This window comes from Chaetodon auriga, chromosome 13, assembly GCF_051107435.1.
Source record: "Chaetodon auriga isolate fChaAug3 chromosome 13, fChaAug3.hap1, whole genome shotgun sequence".
Taxonomy (NCBI): Eukaryota; Metazoa; Chordata; class Actinopteri; order Chaetodontiformes; family Chaetodontidae; genus Chaetodon; species Chaetodon auriga.
In genome coordinates, this window is record NC_135086.1 from 20,120,741 (window position 1) to 20,144,208 (window position 23,468).

Genomic DNA, 23,468 nt, shown 5'->3' on the forward strand with positions numbered 1-23,468 from the left:
GCAACTTTTTTTTGGTGTTTTGTGGCTGTACTGTGTAACTACAATCCTGGGTCTTGAATACAAGTAATCAAGCAGACCGGTGAAAATTGCTGATTTGAACCCTGTAGTCATTTTAAACCCAACGCGCCAGAGTGCAGAGCCAAAATAACTAAACATATTTCAGTGTGCAACTACTTACTGTCTGCGCTGAATGCACACTCAGTGAGAACACACTCACTAACTCATTATCACGAAGGACCCGCAACAAGGCTGACACACAAAACTGTTTCAATTAAACTACTAACAAATGGCTGACTGCAGCATATTAAGCTGTGATCGCAGCCTCGTAGTCCAAACCTTATTTTGGAGGACGCACATTTGGTAACACTTAATCCAAGCTGCTTTATCGCAGAGCCTGGATCATACGCCACGCTCAACTAGAGAGAAAACCCCGCGTGTGTGTGTGTGTGTGTGTGTGTGTGTGTGTGTGTGTGCTGAGCTCTTGCGGGTGGTCCTTGATCCATCAGGTGCTATTCAATCTGACTGTGCTGAAAGCGTGCACAGTGAGTGGTTTGGCATGTAAAAAGATACTCTGCGCTGTCCTTCTGACAGACATGTGCGTCATCTTCCCCAACGTCTGAGTGTTAATATGGCTGCTGATGAGAGGCAAATTGACAGTAAACTCTTAGACCTCACTTTAAGGTTGTAGTATTAAGCACCACACTCTCTGAAAAATGACACTAAAAATAAATACATTTCATTTTTTAAAACACAAACACTTACAGAGTATGAGTATTGTGTGATTCATGTACTGAAACTGAGTTTACAGTTGTCCATTAAAGGGTTACAGTGCAGCTTCGGAGCCTATGCATGTAAAACAACTGAGATACAGGGCACATGTAAATATCTAACTACAAAGAGAGGCTACAGCAACAAAGACACCACCTGGGGACCTCAAAAACTGAGACTGACAACTTGCGTTTTCTCCTAAAACTTTCCAGTGTCTGTAGAGACTGTTGAGAGTGAAGACAACACCACAGCTAAAGAGAAACTATGCAGTTTTCTCTTTTTAGTAACACATATCCAGCGAAGTCGACTCCACTGTAAACCTTTTGCTCACCTCAACCCCTGCTCTCTATTACAGTGGATGAAATTAATGTAAACACACGACTGTATTGAAGTAGTGAGACAAAGAGAAACAGAAGTTACCTGGATGTTATTTAAGAAGCACCACTTTAGGGACAAAGAAAAACAAATATTAGCAAAGCAAAATACTTTCAAGTTAAATTAAGAAAGTGCATGTGAACAATACATATGTGCATGGGTGCTACAGTGCAACTTCAAAACTAATATACCACAAAAGTCTGCACAAGGTGACTTGTACCAGTGTTAATTTTGCCCTATTGTTTCATGACTAAAATTGCAACAGCAACAGAAATGAAAACAATACCAGCAAAAATGACGACAAAATCTCTGTTGATTATGCCCCCATGAATAAAGACAAGACAAAATGGTCAACTCTAGTAGAAAAAAACCCCCAAAACATTCCAATAAAGCAGGCTGTGACCTTTAATTCAACGCACAGCTCAGTGACAGACGGCCCTTCACAGGCTGATAATTTGCTTACTGTGACATCTGTAACATCAAATGAGATTGTTTTGTGCAATCATACATGCAGAGGCCAAAAAGGATGGTTGTGTTGAAGATCTCTGCTTTTAACAGGCAGGAGAAACGTCCTGCAGCAAAATCAATTACAGTATCATGACACTGTCTGAATTATCAATAAAACATTGACTAAAATTAGGAGTTTCACTGACTAAATCTCAACTAAAACAAAAGAAAAAGACTAAAATGTCACTTTAGTTTGACTAAGACTAAATCTAAATTTAAAATCCTTTTCTGTGTTGATGTGATGTTTGAGACCAAGCTTTCAAACTAGGAAAAGTAAAAAATAGAATGGACCTTTATATATTCCACTTTCTACTTGTCTGTCTGCTCGCAGACATAAACTTTAAATGTCTCTATAATGTTGAGCAGCCCGTGGTGCCACTCAAAACCACAGCAGACCTTGAATTATTTTAGGGAAGGAAGTTAAACTTTACAGGCTCCTGCACTTTCTCCGTGAGTATCATATCCACTGCCTCACATACAACAGTGTGGGCCATGTACAAATTTTGGAGGGTGGATTTGGAGTGACTTGCATACACATGTGTTCCTGGTTCTCCTATTCTGCTGCCTGTCTGAGCAGAAATAACAAGAGCAGGGCCTCAGGCATTACTGGATGCACAGGCAGTCTGGACGAGCCAAGCGTTCCACTTTGTGGTAAATATTCATCATATTACCACTGACGACTTCAACACACTGTGATGGTGTAACCCCATCAGTGATATTATTCATGACCGGTGGTTTTCCAGCAATAACCATTCATAATATTTACATTCTGTATATATAGTACCTCTGTAGTGGTTTTCATTGATACCGCCATAGTTTGCCTTTTTGTGTGACTCAAATTGCTTACTAATGCAGAAGAGGTCCACTGTAACTGTTTGTAATTTTATCTAATTGATTTCAGCCTCTTTGTTCATTGTTCACTGTCCAACAGTTGTGTCACTCTATATAAAGTTAATGCAAACCAAACATTTTCTACTGCTGCATGTTCACATTCAGCATTAAACTTGGAATGCACAGGCTTTTATTGTGACACATCCACAGAAAATACAGTGTATTTGTCACCAAAGTTAGTGCTGTTGTGTCTCTACAAAATGGGATATTTTTATGATATTAATGTAATCAAGGAATATTGATCTTGATTGATCTTGAATACTCATTTTCATTGTGAGTGAGGCAGCGGAGGCACCAGAAAGAAAGCAACATCAACTGTACAGCCCCAGACAAGCACATGTCCAACAAGGCATCAATGTAAAGGAGTCCTTTGACTGTGCTGTGCTATTGTGTGTAAAACTACCTGTGCTACGTGTGTGGGAGACCAGTTGCTGAAAGCATGATGGAAAAAGGACTATTACTGAGTTTCTGTGAGCTTAGGTTTGGTTGGCTGCACTGCAAACCAGTTGCTACACCAGTTGATCTTCTTCTGTTGTATTTCTGACAGAGTAACTGTTCAGTGTCACTTTGCTGCCCTCAGTGGTCAATACATGTGTCACTGAGAATGAAGCACTTTTCAAAATACACTTGCTGCTACCACAACTAACCAAATCCACCAGGAGTATCTGTCAAAGCACGAGATTTTAAATAATACCTTTCTAAAACTAACAGCTAAAATCCATTCAACAACACACACACACACACACACACACACTAGCAAAGTATAAAGAATTTGGGTTTGTGGTCTCCATCAGTTTACGATGACATAAATTATTACAGAGAACATTTCTATGAGATGGGTATGAAAATTTCTTTTTTGCCCAATCCAGTAGACGGGTCAGGGGTGTGCCCAAAAATGAAAAGAGAAAGAGTCATGTGATACGTTATAAAAACACGTAAATCTGAGGTTTGGAAAATTTAAGTACTCCAAAAGCACAACTATACAAACTCATTAAATGAGAAGTATTCTGATTTAATCAGAAAGTATCTGATCAGAGAATAAGAATAAGTAAACAAGACTAAGGACCCGAATCTGCGCTTGCACACAAACACACACACACGCACACACACATGCAGTAAAGCTGAGAGACACTTACATGTTTACTCACACACAAAAAATATATGTGTTTGTCTCAGAGAGCAAACATCTGCTGGTGACAGACTGAGCTCTGCAAATAAACTCCCGACGTCAACTGACTCACAGGCTTTTATTGGAACACTATCAATCCAGTCTAGATCTGTGCAGTGTAAAAGACTGAACTGTTCAATATGCTGATGCACATTTATTTTATTCCCTGTTTTGAAATCTTCCTTTCTTTCGTTCTTGATTTCGTTCTCAAGAAGAAATGTTTCTACAGTCTTTATTTGTTTATCATCACCTGAAAAAGTTGGATGTTCTCGATCCATCTCGTGTTTTCTTTTCATCTTTCATCCAAGTTTTTCTCTTTTGGATGCTGGCTGTGGCATAAATTCATGATCCTACATCTGTGAGTAATAAATACGTCTCCAGTATATTTGTTAGTTATTCAAGTGTGACAAATCATGCATGTCCTCAAGTCTGATTATGCCTCTGTTAGTATATTTGCATTTGTGTCTCTGCTCTGCGTGTTGTGTTGATACAGTGTGACCTCTCCCTCCTTCTGGCCCAAAAACATTCATTACTCTGACAGCCAGTCCCCTCTGTCTTTCATATATGTACACACACACATGCAGAAAACCATTGGGGGGAAGGTCACAGGTCACTAGGGCTGAATGGACACTCATCTGCTCTGACCAACAGAAAGTGAGGTTATGTGATTAAGTATTTGGGGCAGGCCTTCTATTCAATGCTCAAAGATGCTGCACACACCAGCTGCAGACAGCATAAAAGACAGATTACACCTAGCGTTTCATTTCCTATCACTGCTGTTGCACAAAATTCTTCAAAACGATTGCACAAGTTTTTGTTTTTATGAATTCTTTTAAAGACTGCATGTGAATAGGAAGAGTGAGGAAGCAGAACAGTGGCAATGTGACAACAGGGTGCATGGATGAAGTGGGAACAGGCGATGGAGCGAAAAGCCACCTAGCAGGACATCTGGAGGGGAAACCCCCAGAGGATCAAGCTCTTGATTCAGGGAGTCTACAATGTCCTCCCCAACCAGTCCAAGCTGTTCACAAGGGGCAAAATACAAACACCCACACGCCCGAGTTCTAAGAAAGAAACCCTCGAACACATCCTGAGCTACTGGACCAAGGCACTGGTCGAAGGGTGCTATCACTGGAGACCACATCCTCAAGTCCAAGTTTCTGAAGCAATCATCAGCAAACAGTGGATAGGCCCATGCTACAGCCAAGATGATCATGCTTGCCAAAATAGGGTGCGTGGCCGACCCAAGACCCAAACAGCCAAGGCCTGCTGTTGGTTTGCTTTCCACCTCCAGAGACGGGATGATGACAGCTGACATGGAGAGGCAGCTGAAAATTCCACCATACAAAATCCAGTCCTTTTTGAGAGCAGACATCATATTGGTCTCTGAGGCCACAGTTCATCTTGCCAGTACTACCTGTGCCCAGGGAGGAGAAGCTGGAGGAGGTGTAAGAAAGGCAGAGGGCGAAGTACCAGGAGCAGGTACATGCCGGTGGAGGTTGGCAGTCAGGGGTTTGCTAGTCATTCCCTCATTAGACCTCGGGCAACAGTCAACAACAACAACATGGAGAAAATGTCAAGATGACTTGCTGAGAAGGGTGACCATCGGGGTTGGTAAAACAGACAGAGGCTGAGTCCTGGCTAACCTCTGTAGGGTTGCCTGACGATGTGTGTGCATCAGAAGATGTATGTAAAAAGTCAACAATACATCAGTGAATGTCATACCATTTTACTGGCTGGCATGTTCCTTCCAAGTTTAACTAAAACACAGAATATTTAGTTTTTATTGGGTTTTAGTATGTTTACAAAGGCTTCAAATGAATGACAAACTCTGTTGTATCTCAGTAAGAACTGTCAAATGCCTAACCCTCAGCTGCACCAGTGGAGGTGCACAGTGTTTAAAAACAAGTAGCATTTTAATGCTTGTTAAATTTAGATTCAAACATATTGATGTAAATCTCAAGAGCGAGGCTGGGCCATTTGAATTCCTACAGTTTCTGTTACGCCTATATGACCTAAAGTAGAGTATAACCTTGGTCAGACTGACGCTGATGGTTTAGCATGATATCAATCTGTCTCCAGGGGGCTTATGGCTGGTCTGAGCTGAGGTCAAAGGTCACGGGTTAAGACCACCTGTATAAACATGCGTACTCTCTCTACCAGAACCTAAAAATACTTCTGTGGAGGCAGAAGACGAGGAAGACTGATGCGACATGCACCTTTGCAAATGAACTCATCAGTGCACAGAGACACGCATGAACGCACACACGGAGGACAAAGACAGACAGCCACACACAGCGCTGAGACAGATGAGCTCTCTGTGTTGTCCTTTCACATCTTTGGAAAGTCCGTCACCACAGCAGTCTGCATCCATCTGTCCCATCTTTTCTGTTGTGATCATTAGTGTGAGCCTCACTTTGACAAATGAACTGAGGCTGCTTCTTTCACTCTGTCTGCCTGTAGGACGTGTATGTTTCATAAACTGATACTGAGTCTCAGAACTTGTATTAGACAAAGACGAGTACCACCTGGGAATTTAAATCCTTTCAGAGATCATCACTGTTGCCAACCCTGAGAGAATCCTACCGTGTCCTTATAACCTTAACCGTTAAGAAAGACTTATTCCCTGAGGGCCAAAAAAAGGCTTACTCAGCGTCTCAGTAACTTAGAGAGTCTCTTTTTGTCTCTCTCTTTTTTTTTGTTGTTCAAAATGCATTTTAGGGGAAGATTCAGGAGGCTCATCCAGCTGGTATGCAGTATCTCATGCTATGGTTACGTGCAGTTGATGTACTATGACTATGTGCACTAATTCATTCAACATCGATTAAAAGGGTTGGTTCATCCTATACTGAATATTCAAAATTTGCCATTTCGGATACAGCGTCTGTCTCCGAGATTTCTGGTGCTTACAGCATTTAAAAGTTACATTTTGGTCATTTAATGTTTATTATATATATTATGAATGTTTATTATAGCCCATTTATTGGCAGAAATTGACTATAAAATGATATCCATGCTTCATACTCATAAGCATGCTTTTATTAGGGTATAATCACCTGAAAACAACAATCACTATGTTTCTGTTACCTTAAAATGAGCTCTATATCTACAGAGAGAGTGGTTCCTCTTCCACGGAGTCCACCATGCTGCACCACCAAGTTTCTACAGTAGCCCAGAACAGACAAACCAAACACTGACTCTTGAGAGTGCCTTTTGCATTTTTTTTTAATTTTTCTTTTTTGCCACCATAGATTCTCTTACACACTTGGAGAGAGAGAGGTGCGGTGAGGGGTACTCAGATGGTTGCAATCTGCAACCTCACACTAGATGCCACTAAATCCTACACACTGGTCCTTTAGCAGCAAGATGTCTTTCCAAGAACAGCAGCCTTGTTGCTGGATATTCCACAGACCTCACAGTGAGAAGCTTTCACTGGAACCACTCTCTGCTAAAGAAAGACCACCTCACAAAGCTGTTGATCGTGTGTTGTGTGGATCAGCCTGGAACTTAATATAACTGGGACAAGTTGCTTTTAAATCATTAAAATATCAGTTTTCAATACTGTGAGCGCCATTTTTTTCTGTCTCCATTGTTTTGGGGCGGCAGCAAAAACCTTAGAGATACATATCTGTAAACCTGAACCAAAACTATCTCCATAGGTAACATAAGAGGTAATATGGAGTATATTTTTGTAGTGTGAAACAACCCTTAAAACCACTTGATTGTGGTTTTTATTCAGTTTATGGGCAGCTTCTTCTCACCAGTTATTGCTAAACATATTCATATTGGGCAGTGGTATAACTGTTGACCAAAGCTACATTTGAGGCGCCCTATTGAAGACACAGCTCCTCCCATGGACACAATATAAATCATATTACATTTCAGTCACATCTTAATCCTTCAGATGAGTGTCTCTCTGTAAATCTGAGTGACAGAGAAGCAGAATGAATTCATTAATCATACAAAGTTCCCAAGCGCAGTGGTGTCTTTTAATTGTGCTCACACTTTCCATGGTATTTAAAGTTCTCGTGTTTTCTGACAGTGTGCCTGTGCATGTTTTGTTCTAGTCCTGACCTCCACTGGTGACAGGGACAATAGTGGGCAGGGGCTCATCTGATACTGGAAAGACACAGGAAATATGAGGGAAAAGGCCAAACCAGACACTGCTGGATCACTCAGAGTGTGCGTGTGCGTGTGGGTGTTTATGCGTGTGGCCCGATGCTTCCTGATTTGCGGGTGTGGTGCTGGTGGGATAACACAGCTTCCTGTAGACCAGATTAATGGGCTAATACTGGATATAATCCTCCCATTGTGAAAGGCCTGCAGACCTGCCAACCAGACTGGGGAAAGGTCATGACCTCTGCAAAACAGATCTACACAATCACACACATTCACACGAAACTACACAGACACTCAGACACAGTATATGCAAAAGCACGAGATGGGTAACTCAGCAAATGGCCTCCTCATTGTTCAAGCACTACTGGCACTTACAACCACAAACACACAAACAATACGCAGCTGATCTGTTACTCATAATGTGGATTTAGGAAGCTGATTTCCATCTTAATGATAAATACAGTGGGAATCTCTGAGCTGTCCAGCCACACTTTCATTTGAATGACACATCAAAAACCATTGAACAGTAACAAAAGAAAGTATCAAAGTATCAGAATATCCCATTTTATCAATATCTGCATCGCAAAAGCACAAAAGTTTCACAAAAAAAGTTAAAAGTCACAACCACCACGGATCATTTTGTCCACATTATGATTTTTAATTATCAGTCAAGCATATAAAGACTCCTCCCTGGTGTAGGCAATCCAGACCACTACGCACGCACGCACACACACACACACACACACATGCACACACAAACACGCACACACACACACACACACACACACACACACACACACACACACACACACACACACACACACAATGCTGGATATTTTGTCAGTGTGTATTAGGGAGATAAAGTCCTGTGAGCCTGATCTGTGTGTGTTTGAGTCACTGTTTGAAAAGCTTTGTGTCACCATTGGTTTACTTACTGCTCGTTGAGGACAAGGGACTGTAATCAGACCTGCAGAGGACGACAGAAAAGAGAAAAAAACGGGAGAACGTCCATGTGGACACAGAGCAAGAGAAAGGGAGAACAAGAAACAGAGAGAGGAGACAGGAGTTTATATTACAGTATGAAGTACAATCAACGTGATTTACAGGACGACACACTCCTATTTCAAATAAAGTGCTGACATCTGGCTAAACAGTAGGAGAAGTCCAGCTGGAAAGGTCACCAGAAATGCACACACAGGCATTTCATAGTGGTTTCTATGTGAAGGGATAAACCACAGGGACATTTGCTCAAGTGCAGTCTGAAGTACTTTCACTACAGTATACTGTGCTCAAGTAAAAAGCTTCAGGTAGGCCTACTTTTATTTTGACTATTTCTATTTATGCTACTTTATACTTGCACTACATTTCACTATTTTTCAGAGGGAAATGTGGTCGTTTTTACTTTTTAACATTTATCTGACAGCTGTATTTGCTAGTTAATGCAGTTAAAATAAGCCCCATCTCAACCAGCTACAACATTAAAAAGCTGTTTTAGCATTCATGTATCAGTAATTACAAACCTACAATGTAATACATATGATATGACACAGAGATAAGGGGCCATTCTGTAATAACGAGTCTTTTCTTTTGAAACATGAGTAAAAGTACACAGGTATTATCAGAAAAATACCAACATTTCTGAATGCAGGACATTTACTTGTAATGGATTATTACATTGGTATAGTTCATTTTACTTCTTAGCAAAGACACTTATTTGCTTTCTTTCTGAGAGACAGATCAGAAGGCCAGTATCAATCTCATGTGTTATGTGTGGTAAAGCTGCACTCCAGTTGTACCACTTAGACCATAATTACAACAACTGCGTCTGAAAAAACATTCAGGTCAGACTCTGTGTTGCAATTCTTTGTCGGAGACATAAGGAATTTCTGACAGCGATAATATCTCCTGCTTTTTGAAAGGAAGTAGAAGAGTCCTCAAACTGTCGAGAACATGGCTGAAAAGCCACCATCACTGGCAGCTACATCTACACAAAATCCAATATTAACTAATTCAGCTAATTTACAGGACGCTATACACGGTTGGTCGTGTCTGGTTTCTTAACAAACCTCTCCAAATACCTAACACAGCAAAAGTAGCCAATCAATGCTACTTCAATGATGTAACTACAAGGCTGGTGGTGGGGGTAACCATCTTCGATCAATGTGTGTTTTTACAGATTTTCCCATTCTGCTGGCATCGTGTGAATGCAGCATAAATACAGATCTACAGGCAGGAGCTGATTAGCCTAGCCTAGCGATACTAGAATGGGGAAACAGGTAGCCTAGCCCTGCCTAAAGGGAAAAAATACACCTACCATCAGCTTTAAAGCTCAGTATTTAACACAATGTACTGTGTTTGTTTAATTTGTACACAAACAGAAAAGTATAAGTCGTATAGCTTAAACAAATAAGATACAGTACATTATAATGGGTTGGTATATTTTTGAATTTAGGACAGAGCCAGGCTGCACGTTTCCACTGCTTCTTCTCTTTATGCTAACGAAGCAAACCATGTCCTGGCTGCAGCTCAATGCTTGGTATTGATCGAACTCTTTGCAAGAATGTGTATCAAACTATTTCTTTAAGTAAAGAGTCCTACCCCTTCCACTACTGGGGTCACATGTGTGCACACATTCATCCTCATTCAGGGAAGCGACGTGTCTAATCTAAAGCTCCCATCTTTGAACTGCAGCAGAATTAGATTTCTGCTAATCGGATCGCCACAGATTAGAGAGAGCATAGATTTCATGTAATTACATTAATATCTGTGAAACATACAAGCGGCACGCAACAAGTCTGTCTGAGGAGCTAGCCTGCATTCTACGACTGCTGTAATTGACTACATCTACAAAACCTCAGCTCTCATACTACACCACCTGAGATTATTAGTCCCAAAGGAGTCATCTGACAACCAGAGAACCACTGTTCCTCCACATACACCCTCCCTGTGTCTCCATCTCTAAACTAATAAGGCCTCAGGAGCTATGAGACAGCAGGAAACAGAGGAGCGAGTTTGTTTCCTGCAGCAGGACGTTATCAATCTCACTAACCAGCTTTAGCGGTGTAGAGAAAGGAATGGATGGAAGCATGGGAGGAAGCAGCGATGAGCAGAGAAAGGTAAAAAGAAAAGATGGTGGGGTACTGCAGAGGGGAAAATGTTGGCGTAGGGAGTGAAGGAAAAGACAAACATACAGAGCAGATTATAAATGAGCGGAAGGTTCCAGCAAAAGGACAGAGTGGAACATTGCCTCTGATTGAGACAGAGAAAAATGACAAAATGTGGAAAAAAAGAGAAGAAAAACTCTCTTTTTAAGGTTTATGACTCTTTGGAGTAGAGTTGGAGCGAGTAGTGTGTGTAGTTACAGCTATGCTTTGATGGCTCTCTTGGGTGTGTGTCTTTGGCAGGACTCCCGCAGCAGTGCCGGTTAGCATCTCGCCTGGCTTTCCCTGTCTGGCCACGCTGCCTCGCTTCATCTCCATCCAAAGACAATAAACACAACGTGAAGCGAAGACAGACAGCAGCCCGGTCATGCACACAAGGTCTGACTGCAGAGTGACCTGATGGGCTCGCAAGTAAGTCTACAGGGCTCGTTTGACATGTGGAGAGCTGAGCAGATTCAGGTGTCTCTTATTTGATTAGGGTGGAGATGCAGGGAGGGGGAGCTGAGGAGAGGAGGGACGGAGGGTAGCTCAGAGAGAGAAACTAAACATACAGCAATGGATCCTCATCGCAATTTGTTTTCGTTATTATTATCTAATCTTTTTATTATATTATCTTTTCCACGTCAGTAGAGTTTTTGGTGTTTCCACTCTCTTATTTTATGCACAAACTGAAAATATGCATAAAAGCAGGTGGGTAGAAATGCAGCTGACTCATATGAACGTCTTATGGCTTGCCACCTCCACAGCTCTGGTTATGGTTGGTAGAGATCACAGTCTGTGTATGCCTAACCATTCAACCCCAGCCCCTCCATCCTCCATCAGACACACTGGCATGCGACTTGCACCAGGACAATCATTATTCAGACAACCACACAAGGTTTATTGTCAGGAAAACTTAATGCTGCATTGATTGATCTTTTGGCCATTTGTGGGCAGCAGAAGAAGCTAAAAACACAACATTGATGCATGTTTGGTTGATGTTGTATGTGAACATGTTAGCACACAGTTACCTATTTACCTATCCAGCAGGCACAGAGCAACATTAGCCTTTACTTGGAGTCAAGTTTGTGTCTACCTGATGAATTCAGAGGTCCAGTGTGTAGGATTTAGAGGCATCTAGTGGTTAGGTTGCAGATTGCAAACATCTGAACACCCCTCACCTCACCACTCCCTTTCCAAGCACGTAGGAAAACCTACAGTGGCAGCTAAAAACACAATCACATCAAAGCCGCTCTCTAAAGTCAGTGTTTGGTTTGTCCATTCTGGGCTACTGTACAAACATGGTGGTGCAATATGGCAGACTCCATGGAAGAGGACCTGCTCCCTCTGTAGATATAAAGAGCTCATTCAAGGTGATGAAAACACAATAAAAAACATAATTATGAATACTGTAGAAAATGTCTGCCAATAGATGCCCCTGAATCCTACACACTGGCCTTTTAAATCCCATATTCACTCTCCTTTTAGCTCTGTTTTTGGCCTCAAACAACTCCTGCTGGGAATATCTGGTTCTTTAGCTGCTACAGCCTCCACTGTGTTGACCAGCTAGTCTCTTGCTGTGTCCGCCTGCTGTTTGGTGCTGGACAGGTAGTGTACAGTGGGTTTATCAGAGCTTGTTTGCTGAAAACAGCTGGCTTCTGCTGCTGGAAATGAGGACGATGGCAAAACGCTAAAACTTTCTGTAGAGTTTGTGATAATTTTCAGTGGTTTTGTCACTACAAGCAGCCAGTTACACATTGCACATACTCATTGATCCAATGACAATATAAACACATTGATTAGCGCAGCTTAGAACATAGGTCACTTTAAACATTGGAACAAATTCCATTATTTAATGGCAGAGACAGTCTGAAGTGAGAGGAATCATTAAAAGCAGTGGATGCAAGAGCTGAACAGGAAGTGGAGGCTGTAGAGGTGGAGGATGTGACCTGGTGGAGGTGGTGGCTCTCTGGTTATCAGCTGGACATTCCTGCTTTTCCTTTCACATCAGCACTTTCCACAGGGGTCTCTGCTGCTTTTCCCATGAAGCACATGCTCTCTCACACGCACTGTGGTGTTTGGTTCCAGTTCACAGCTAATGAAATGGAATGGTCCCAGGTGACTCTGACAGCGAGAGCACTGATGTACTGATGTCAGATTACTTTTCCCAGCTTACTGACTTTCAGTGTGAGAGCACAGAAAACTACAGACATTTTGATAATTTGTGGTCTTTGGTCTACTCTGTAAAATGTCTGCACACACTTTTATGAGCTTGTTATAGTACATTTCATTAATTTTTGTGTGCTCAATCCCCATTTGTGCATGTGTGCTTTGAAAGTTGTTTGTCTGCCTTGTCTTCATTTTCCATTGTTGTTTTTAACTTTTAACATCTATCTGCCAAAGCACAACAGAGAAACATCAGCGTTTTGGCTGAATATGGTACATTTGCAACTTAAGGATGTCAATTAATGAGTGTTGTCCTTGGTAAATAAATGACACTTTATTTAGAATCAGAGTTTTATGGGCCTAAAACAGCACAGGCTACAGTTTTTAAGAATGAAAAATCTCATAACTAGAGTGGAACAAAGAAACTGGGCAATATTGATAAAATTAATTTCACAAGAATTCTCAATGCATTTCTTGGCATTAATACTGTATGTCACAGCATTTAGTTAAGCGTTTAAAATAGCACAGATGAAAGATAAACCAAGAGACCAAATATTTTTATTTTAGGGGCCCAAAAATACACTATAAACATGCTATATGTGCATGTAGATTTGCATGATTTAATCCAGATGTACTAATAAGTAATCATTTAGACATGAAATCTGGGTTGTTGTCATTTTTTTTTTTTTTTTTTTTTTTTTTTTACATTTTGAGATATTAAAAGGTTCATAGTTGTCACATTAGTTCCCACCCTGTGACTCATCAGATCTCCATGAAGTAAATCTGAGATAATATAGAATAAACTCTTGAAAATACGTCTTCAGCTCGAATTATGTCTTTAAAGGGGTTATGGGTCATGGAGGGTCTGTCACTAAAACACACACACAAACACTACCTTCACTACTACAACACTACACCCAGCAGTGACATACCACAGGAGAGACTGATGCTCATCATTGTCTAATGGCTTGAAAAAGAGGGAACAAGAATGATTGAATTAATCTCAATGCATACCTGTACTCTCATTAACAACTAAGTTGGTGATTAAGACTTAACTTTCCAGTAAAGAATTAGGATCACGCCTCCTCCTTAAATCCTCATCAAACAGTGTTACATCAGTTGTTGTTACAGGGACGCAATGCAATAACATAAGAATAAATAATAATAATAATAATAATAATAATAATAATAATAATGATAATAATAGTCTCACGCCTGCTCACCATAACAGATTAATAAGACCGCATAATAGTAACTTCTCCTAAAATCTAAATAAGCTCTGCTGTCAGTTTTGTTTGACGTTCATTTAGGTCGAATCAGATGGGTCACACCAAACTTCCTTTAAAAATCTGCCGATTTAATGGTGTCTTGTTTAACTGACATGGTGCAGCTCTTGCACCATAACTCACCATGAACTTGTGCTCGCTTTAATTCAGTGCATAGCTTCACACTTGTTAAAGATCTCCTTCAGACATGTTGTATAGCATGAAACAGTACTCTGCTTGGACTGGGTCTGTTAGTTCTCCACCAAAAAAGTTAAATTCCCAACAGGTTCTCGGTAAGGTTGATGTATTTTTTCTTTTTTCTTTTCTTTTTTTTTTTTTTTTAGAAAATCACATCTCTTCCTACTCCCTAACTGAACATTTGAGAATATGTGAATATGCAAATAGTGTCCATGTCAACTGTTTTGAGAGGCAACAGTCGGAGGTAAAAACATTTAGGGAGCCAATCGGGATCAGTCTCATCTGAGGATGACCTCTGCTTCACTCACCCTCCGGTCTCGGCCCCTGAATCCACGCAGTCATCTTCAGCTGAGGTTTTCTCCATCTCAGAGGGTCGGCTGAACAGCAGTTAGCTGCATTGTTTCAAAGTCCCAAGGAAACTGATAAAACGGGGCGCTCAAATACACGGTACGGTTTGTATAAGAGATATGTTTTTTATGAACGAGCAGAGAACCTGATGGGGCCGGTTTGTAACTCCGGACTTGCACTGATCTGCCTACTGAAGTAGTTGCAGCAACAGGCGACGGACTGCTGTGTCTCTGCGTCAGCTGCGCTCTGAGATGATGCCTTCTAGGGCCATCGGAAATCTGATTACTACAAGTGGAGCGCCAGAATGTGGGAGTTTGATTTAGATTTTAAAAATAAAAATACGACAACTCTGAATGATGGCTGCTAAGTCATGATTATAAGATGATAAGTCAAAATGTTTGTCAAACTTTTTACTGAAATAAAAATTCTGAATTGGTAAATTAAGATTTACATGCATTTTCTATTTCTCAATGTTCTATCGAGTTAAAAAAAAAAAAAGTCACAATTTTGTAATATTATCTTATAGTACTTTTTTTGGGGGGCAATTTTAAAATTCCATTAGTCAGACATGGTCTTTCACAGAGATGATGTGTTTAAATGATGAGTTATTTATTAATGTTTTCAGCAAATCTGTCCTTGACCAAAAAGATAGCAGCAGGTAACTGTTTAGAATGAATATTGTTTCCCTTAAATTTAGATAAATGATATGAAAGTAAAAAGAAAAAACTTCCTCTGCTATCCTAAAATGTACGCTAAAAAACAAAAGGGTGATATTTGTATTGTTATTATTATTATTATACAATATATTTCATTCTAACTTGACAAGCTTTGAGGATAGGGATTAACCGACTTTGGCAAGTGTTTCACTCGTAATCTTCTCCAACTGTAATAAAAAGCTCCCTTAGACTCTGCCACATCACACGAAGAAGCCTTGAAATTGGACTAATAAGAGTGTGACTGTTTTTCCTTCGGTGTGGTTATTTCGAGCAGCACGTTAAGGCAACATTACCAAGTTTGCTGCTTTGGCTCCATCAACAGGGTATTACTAAGGTATTGCAGCATGTCTGCAGAATAAAGAATAAACCAGAATCAAAATAAACCCTGGCAGGCAAAGAGGAGTCATTTAATTGGCTGACTTGCAAACAATAATGTTTGTACTTATGAATTAAATCACATACTTACCGGAAACCTTGTAAAAATTACTATGGTTTCATGATCAATGGCCTTCATTAAAGCAGATTAATATCCTTTGTCTGCAAGGTAACCATAATTTGATTTAATTTGATTGATAATTTACAAAAAGAATGACCAAATTTATTAGGTAAATACTATTATCATTCCTATAATGTCGTGAAAAGTGTGTTATTTTCTTAAAGATTAAGGCTTGTAAAAACACTGTGTGCTGGAAATAAATTATGGTATATTGTGGTAATAATAACTAAGAAATTATTGTATAGCATAAAGTTGTCCTCGTAAACAATGCTTTCAATGAATTCTACACCTGAGCTTTTTGATTATTACAGTATAATAATAATAATAATAATAAGAAGAAGAAGAAGAAGAAGAGGAAGAAGAGGAAGAAGAAGAAGAAGAAGAATTCTTATTAAGAGTAGTGGTCGTAGCTGTTGTGCCAGTTCATGATGAATGCATTGTCTACTGCATTGTCATCGACGCTGTAAAAAGTTCTCACTGTGGAGCTGTTACAGTCCGAAGGACGGAGGTAAAGCAACGAATATGAATGCCAACAACAGTAAAACTCAAGAAGAAGAAGAAGAAGAAGAAGAAGAAGAAGAAGAAGAAGAAGAAGAAGAAGAAGAAGAAGAAGAAGAAGAAGCGCGACACTAAGATGACGCCGAGGATGACATCATCTCCACGCGCCACTCTAAACATTGAGGCGGAGGGAAACGCTCTCGTACACGCTGATGTTTCTATGAACTAACTGCAGACGGCTCATCATCGCTTTCTTCCAAACAGCTTGACTCGGATCAGAAATGTCTGTCACCGAGATGTTCAGTTACATTCAGGGCTTCTTGAGCGCCGACCAGGACATCAGAGAGGTATGAATGAACAGCCCGTCACACAAGCTGCACGGCTGCTCTCGGCATTGCCTCTCAGAGCCCGCTGGGTAGAAGCTAACAGCGTCGACATCTTCAGGGTCGCACACTGAACATGTCTTACACCATGAACTGGTTCTGTGCTGTAACAACAGACCTCATGTTGGTGAGACAACAGCGCGCCCAATGATAGACGAACGTCACGATAACTAGCCGTCACATCATCTAACCTACGTTGATAAGAATTAATATTAGCCCCCTTACTTTTCCTAAAATCTAATTTCTATTACTTAGTTATTTAGTGTCCGTGACATGGGGAACACCAAACTTCATTTGAAAAATGGTTGATTTAATGCTGTCTAGCGTAACTGACGAGAAGCTGATTTGTTATTGTTAGTGGTTGCTCACTTTAATTAGGCTCATCCTTACTGGAACGCACTTCTTAAAGATCCAGTCAGGCAGTTTTTTTTTTTGTTTTTTTTTGTTTTTTTTTGCCATTAAACACGCAATTGATGGGGGGGGGGGCAATCAGGTATTGACTAGAGAAGGTGTCAGTGAAGCATTAAAAGAAGTTGTGGCTTCTGTGCGGATTGTACATAACCTAATTGACTTTGTTGCAGGATATCCGTAAGGTGGTCCAGATATTGGAACAGACTGCCAGAGAAATCCTAACAGTACTCCAAAGTGTCCACCAACCATCTGGATTTAAAGAAAGTGAGTGTTTGACACAGTGTGCGTTGTTTTGACTGACACTGAATGACTTTTGGCTGTCCAGATTACACTTTTCAGTCTTTAAAATTCACTGTTTTTCCTTTCTCCCATTAGTTCCCAGTAAATGTGCAAAAGCACGGGAGTTGTTCTGCACAGTCAGGACACAAATTGCTGACCTCAAAACCAAATTTCCTGTGGAGCAGTATTACAGGTAGGATTAAAGGGTTGCCTTCTGAAAGCTTATCGTATACTTGTCGTATTGTTTCAGTCTTTCAGGGACATCTTTGTCTAATGTTTCAGTGTCACTGCATTTTTTTGGCTAATATTTCCAATTACTCAGATCTCTGTTGTGATCAGTAGCACTGAATCATCTGTTCACATTCTCTCTGAAATTTTATATCCAATTGAGTTTTTATTTTGTCTGCTGCCTCATTACATTTTTACAACTGTTTTCATTGTCACTGTTTTGATTTCTGTGCATCCAGCTTTAATCTGAATGTCTAATTGTTCATTTGGAGCTCAACTTTTCGGCTTCGGCTTTTAGCATTTCATCACCAGAAGTAATTGATCAAAAATATGTTTGTCTACTCTAAAATAAATTAGACTTTATTCAGGATAGTATAAAAGTCCCCTTTGTTAGCAGTCGTTTAATTAGCAGACTGCACAAATTGTCTTGTTGTTTTCTTGTTTGTTTTAATCTTCCAGTTGTATCCAGATCTCCGTGGAAAGCAGAATTTATGCTGAGTGGATTATCCTGGTCAAATAAAATAAGTGTTTTCTTCTCTTTTTCTCTGATCCGTTTGATTCCATTTTAGGTTTCATGAACATTGGCGGTTCGTCCTGCAGCGCTTGGCTTTCTTATCAGCCTTTGTTGTCTACCTGGAGAGTGAGGCTCTCGTGACTCGAGAGGAAGTGGCTCAGATACTCGGCAGTAGGTACCAGTGTGTGTGATGGTTTGTCACTGTACTGAGGAATGTGGCTTTATTGAGCAATGTGGCTTTTTTTTCTCTGTCCTCTTCACCCTTCAGTTGAGGTGGTGCGAGAGAAAGGCTTTCACCTGGATGTTGAGGACTACCTGGCAGGTGTGCTGATCATGGCCAGTGAACTGGTAAGTCTGCTGTCTATTGCTATGATGTTATGTGAATATGCTGAGGCTGGAGCCTGAGGATTGCATCCAATCAATTGAAAATAACTGAGAGTGGCAGATCTGTTACTTTTTCAACTTCCCAGTTGAACTCTGAAAGCTCTTAATTGCACTGAAACATGTTAGGGTTAGGGTTAGCTGTTTGAACAAATTTCTGTATCTAAATGATAAAATTATTTTCTTGATAAGTAACAGAACCTTGGACATGGAAGCTGTGGAACTTAGTGTTTAATTCGTGCTGTTGTGTCTTCTTCCAGTCACGGTTGGCAGTAAACAGTGTCACAGCGGGAGACTACACCCGGCCACTCCGCATCTCCAACTTCATCAACGAGCTGGACTCAGGCTTCCGCCTGCTCAACCTGAAGAACGACCCGCTGCGGAAGCGCTACGACGGCCTAAAGTACGACGTGAAGAAGATCGAGGAGGTGGTTTACGACCTGTCCATCCGCGGGCTGGCCAAGGAGCCCGAGTCTGGCTTGGACAAGTAGAGCTCGAAGGCGGTGACTGGCTGTGGGAGACGGAGGAGGGCTGGGACCTCTCCACGGCTGCTACACCTGACCCCACCTGCAGTGCAAGACGCAGGGATCCACCAGAGGCCCCAGCAGCTGAGGACAGACTGTGTGTGTGTGCGTGGGGGTTGTGTGTTTGTCTGTGAATGCATGCATGAGAAGTGCTTTAGGTGGATGGCAGTCTGTCAGACGCGTGGCAGAGATGGTGATGCTTGGCACCCTCGTTCACCTCATGACGTCAAAGGTTCAGTCAGTCGCTGTTTTGTTTTTTTTTAATCTTGAGTACAGAGTTGGTTTTGCAGCTGTTTGATCTAATTTGCAACAGCCAACTTCTCGTTTTGAATTACGTTACATTGGTGTTTAATTTCTCCGAGAAGACAGGCAGAGTGTTCCAGACATGCCGAGCGTTTTTTTTTTTTTTTTTTTTGTGGATGTTCGTGGTCATTTGTAAAAACAAAAAAGCCAACGTAAAATGTGTTCGTGTCGTTCACCAGATGAGTTGATATTTCTTAGGGAGGATTGTCAAAAACATGGATGCATCCAAACAGACATTAGGAGCCTCATTTTTGGAGGAAATATTTGATGCAACATTCAGATGATAAAATCTAGAATTCAGCAGGGGAAGGGGCGCTCACTTGTGGGGCACAGCGATTGTACCAGGGTGACTGTAGCCCCCCTGCACCTCCTGAATTGCCTTGTGGGCCAGATCAAACAGTCTTGCTCGCCGCAGGAGGTGTCCCACTCGTTTTACAGCATTTTTTTAGCAGATTTTGATCATTTTTGACTTTCATGAAGACTTGGTTTGGATTCTGATCAGTAGCACCACACCCTCATATACCTAATGTTTCTAAATGAGGCTCCAGGAGAGGCAGAGCCAAAGAAATGACAAAAATGCACTTGACATGATATAAAGCTACTCTGACAATAGTTGGATTTCTTTTTTTTTTTTTTTTTGTACTTGTTTTTTTTTTTCAACAGCAAGGAACCCTTGCAGAACAGTGCCAATGAATCTGTCTGTTAAGCCATTTGAATATTTTGGTTGTCGTGTAATGAAGCTTTCTCTGGAAATCCAAGAGCGAATACAAAATACTCAGACTGTCTTGTACTGCATGTGATTACTGTTTTGTTTTTTCCCACTTCAGGAATTGTCTTGAAGGTTTTTTTCTATAATCCAGGCATCTGTAGTGGATCTGGATTGTATTTTCTAGAAATAATTCACTCTCGCTCTCACACTTCCATCTTGTGCTTTTGTTTCCTGGACTGATAAGTGCATTCCACTTGTACTCTGTGTATTCCTGTCTTTGAATCAGTTGTCTTAAAGATGCTTAAAAAGACTGTAAATATATTTCTACATTCTACTTTTCCAGCTTCATCAGACTTTACAATTTAGCGTCACGTCACACCGAAAAATACAACAAGCTAGGTCGTGTTTAAAATCTTTTAATATAATTCACAACATTGGGGAAATAATACATCAGGTTTTTCAGATGCAAATGAGGAAAAAGAACCATATGCAACGCAGCAGGCTTTTTTTTTTTTTCTTCAACATTTTGAAAGGGTTCATCTGGAACAGCGTCCTCCAGCAGCACAGGAGTATTGGTGTGGAGTTGAGCAGCCCTGCCTTCCAAAACACAGTGATTCGCTACCTCTTCTAGTGCTACTTCATAACAAACATAAAACAGCATCAGTCTTAAATAGTGGTTTTGGTTTGATGACTGGATTGACTGAAATCAGCTTCAGTCAACTAGGTTCCTTCTAATATGAAGAATTGTGAAGAAACATAACTGTAACATGTTTTACCAGCACTTATACTGGAGACCTTTCTATTACAGAATAAAGTGCATTAAACAAAATAAAGCCATCATAAATAACACCGCACTAAAGTAAGAGGATCAGGTGATCACATATTAGCAGCCAGGGACTGTCAGAGGAATAATTATATTGCCTGTAAATTGGTCTCAATCAAGTGCCAACAGAGGGCAGTCTAGTCCGTATCTCAGAGATCAACGCTACTGTGACAGATTACAAATTATTCAGTATGATTTAGGATAACAGTAATCAAGTACCAAGGCACAACAGCTCATCGCTAGGTCACATTAAAACTGTGTCATGACAAGATGGTTAGGATTTCCCTTTTCTTTTTTTTTTTTTGAATTTGTCCAGAAACAAGGGTTTTTCAAGTCTCTCCTTAGGGTTTAGTAATTTGAGATGACCGTTTTTCACCAGATTTATCACATTAATCAATGCAATAGCCCCTACAAATGCATCAAATAAATATCAATACATCTGTCCCACAGCCCGGTCTGTGCACCCCACATAAGACCTAGAACCCAAGGTTGAAAAACTCTGGACTTAAAACATAGTGGGGGAAACTGCAGTGCTTTACCTATTTAACATGATGTCAACACAAAGGAGATTGACTAGACTTCTCACAAACTGCTCCCATGGCACGAAGATTATCTTGATTCCACTGACTGGAACGGCACGCATTGAAGCAGGATGAACATCCTCACGCCAAAGTGTATCTTGGGAAATTAAATGCATATGCAGTAGCTACTTGTTTTGAAACTGGCAGAGATTATTGCTGTTAATGTGAGTTCTCATTTAAACACAGTGATACAGGAGGTCTGTTCAGCCTGTAATAGAGGCTCTGCTCAACTGCATCTCTGGCAGTGAAAGTTACTCTACCACCAACATACAGTAGAGGGCGGCACACAGACAGGAGAGGGCAGTGACAACAATCAGAAATCACTGGACAAAGCTCTTGACCACATTTCCACCTCTCTGTACCAAAAACAAATGTCCCACCTCCCCCACTGCCTTGTATAAAAATGACATTACAATTTCTCGTCTCTTGCGGTCAGTAATGTTCAGTCATGCTTTTCAACAGACACACCTTATTTTGTGAAAACTCAGTTCTTTTTCTCCGAGAGCAAACAGTCTTTACAATCACGGCTGAGAAGCACAGCCCAAGTGTTTTGGTTGTCCAATAATCTGATATTTTTCAATGTTAATGATCTTCGTACGTAATTTCGTGACAGTATGGCGCACTTATAGCTTTGTAAGAAAAAAGTGCTGTATCTTTCTCTTACCCTTTTGAGACTTCGAGAAAGATTTTTTTTTTTTTACCCAAATCTAACAAATTATAACAGTGGTGTCACTCAGAAATGCTTCTTGTTGTCAGTTTGTTTTTGCAGTAGTAGGATTCAGGTCATTTACAGTGTAACAACGGTAGGGGGTGGTCAGTCTCAGGAGCGGCTCTGGTTTGTGTTGATCATGATGTTGGGCAAAGCATTGCGTCTTTTCCTCCAGGTGCCCAAGTCTCGAGCATATCTCTTAATCTGATGGAACCACTGCTGAGTGCGAGCTTTGTCCGATGCACGGAAAACGAAAGACTCCCGCCGAATATCGAGCACCTCGAATGTGTCCTCACAGTCCGGATCTGTTGACACCACACAGTTTGCCAGACGGATGGGCTCTCTCAGCACTGTGAACTTCCCACTGCTCTTGTCCTTGATTAGAACCAGCACTCCATCTCGAATGCCATCTCCACCACCCTCCCCCTGATCCCCCCGTGCCCCTAGGTCAGAGACCTGTCCTGGGGCTTCACCGGACCGCTGTGTCCTCACCATCAGCAGACTCTGGACATTTTGGAACTTGAGGGCCTTGCTGCCCTTCTTCACCCACTGACCATCTGCTGGCTGGGACAACTGGAGGGGTCCTTCCATGACAAATCGTGTGTTTTCTCTTGCCCAGCCTACCGTCTTCATTGACACCTCTCGCATTTCTATGTTGATGACCTCCCTGTTTTTGCGGCTGTCGCGGCGGAATGAGCGGAGGGACCAGGTGACACCGTTGCCCTCCTGCTTGGTCTTCATGTTGATGTGCTCCAGATGGGATTCCACCCGACTCTTGGCCTCACGAAGACGTGCATAGTCGGGATGACATTCAGGAGTGACCTTAATGATTCGGCTCAATAGAAGGGGGTATTTAGTCACACGTTGAAGGGGCGCCATGAGGAAGGAGCGCAAGTTCATACGACGCAGTGCCGTGTTGTCATTCTGGGAAACATCCAGGAAGATTCTGAAAAGACAAAGAATAGAAA

General features: G+C 41.1%; 3 protein-coding genes across 5 annotated transcripts in view; 1 reads left to right on the top strand and 2 right to left on the bottom strand.

Moving 5' to 3' along the window:
* fam124a (family with sequence similarity 124 member A) overlaps positions 1-15,158 on the bottom strand; it is a 28,105-nt gene extending 12,947 nt beyond the window's left edge. The window contains exons 1-2 of the mRNA XM_076747090.1: positions 14,906-15,158; positions 8,764-8,795 (exon numbers count right to left, since the gene is read on the bottom strand). Coding sequence (XP_076603205.1) covers positions 8,764-8,795; positions 14,906-14,961 — 88 coding nt within the window. The 5' untranslated portion in view covers positions 14,962-15,158. The remainder of the gene's footprint in view (positions 1-8,763; positions 8,796-14,905) is intronic.
* A 1,608-nt stretch (positions 15,159-16,766) lies between these two features.
* tsn (translin) lies at positions 16,767-20,828 on the top strand. Its single transcript, XM_076746794.1, has 6 exons — positions 16,767-17,002; positions 17,620-17,713; positions 17,825-17,921; positions 18,526-18,641; positions 18,739-18,818; positions 19,112-20,828. The coding sequence occupies exons 1-6, from the start codon at positions 16,937-16,939 to the stop codon at positions 19,340-19,342; spliced, it is 684 nt and encodes a 227-aa protein (XP_076602909.1). The 5' UTR covers positions 16,767-16,936; the 3' UTR covers positions 19,343-20,828.
* arhgef49 (Rho guanine nucleotide exchange factor 49) overlaps positions 20,788-23,468 on the bottom strand; it is a 56,925-nt gene continuing 54,244 nt past the window's right edge. For all 3 annotated transcript variants that reach the window (XM_076746791.1, XM_076746793.1, XM_076746792.1), the window contains exon 8: positions 20,788-23,446. In XM_076746791.1, the coding sequence (XP_076602906.1) occupies positions 22,612-23,446 (835 nt within the window). In that variant the 3' untranslated portion in view covers positions 20,788-22,611. The remainder of the gene's footprint in view (positions 23,447-23,468) is intronic.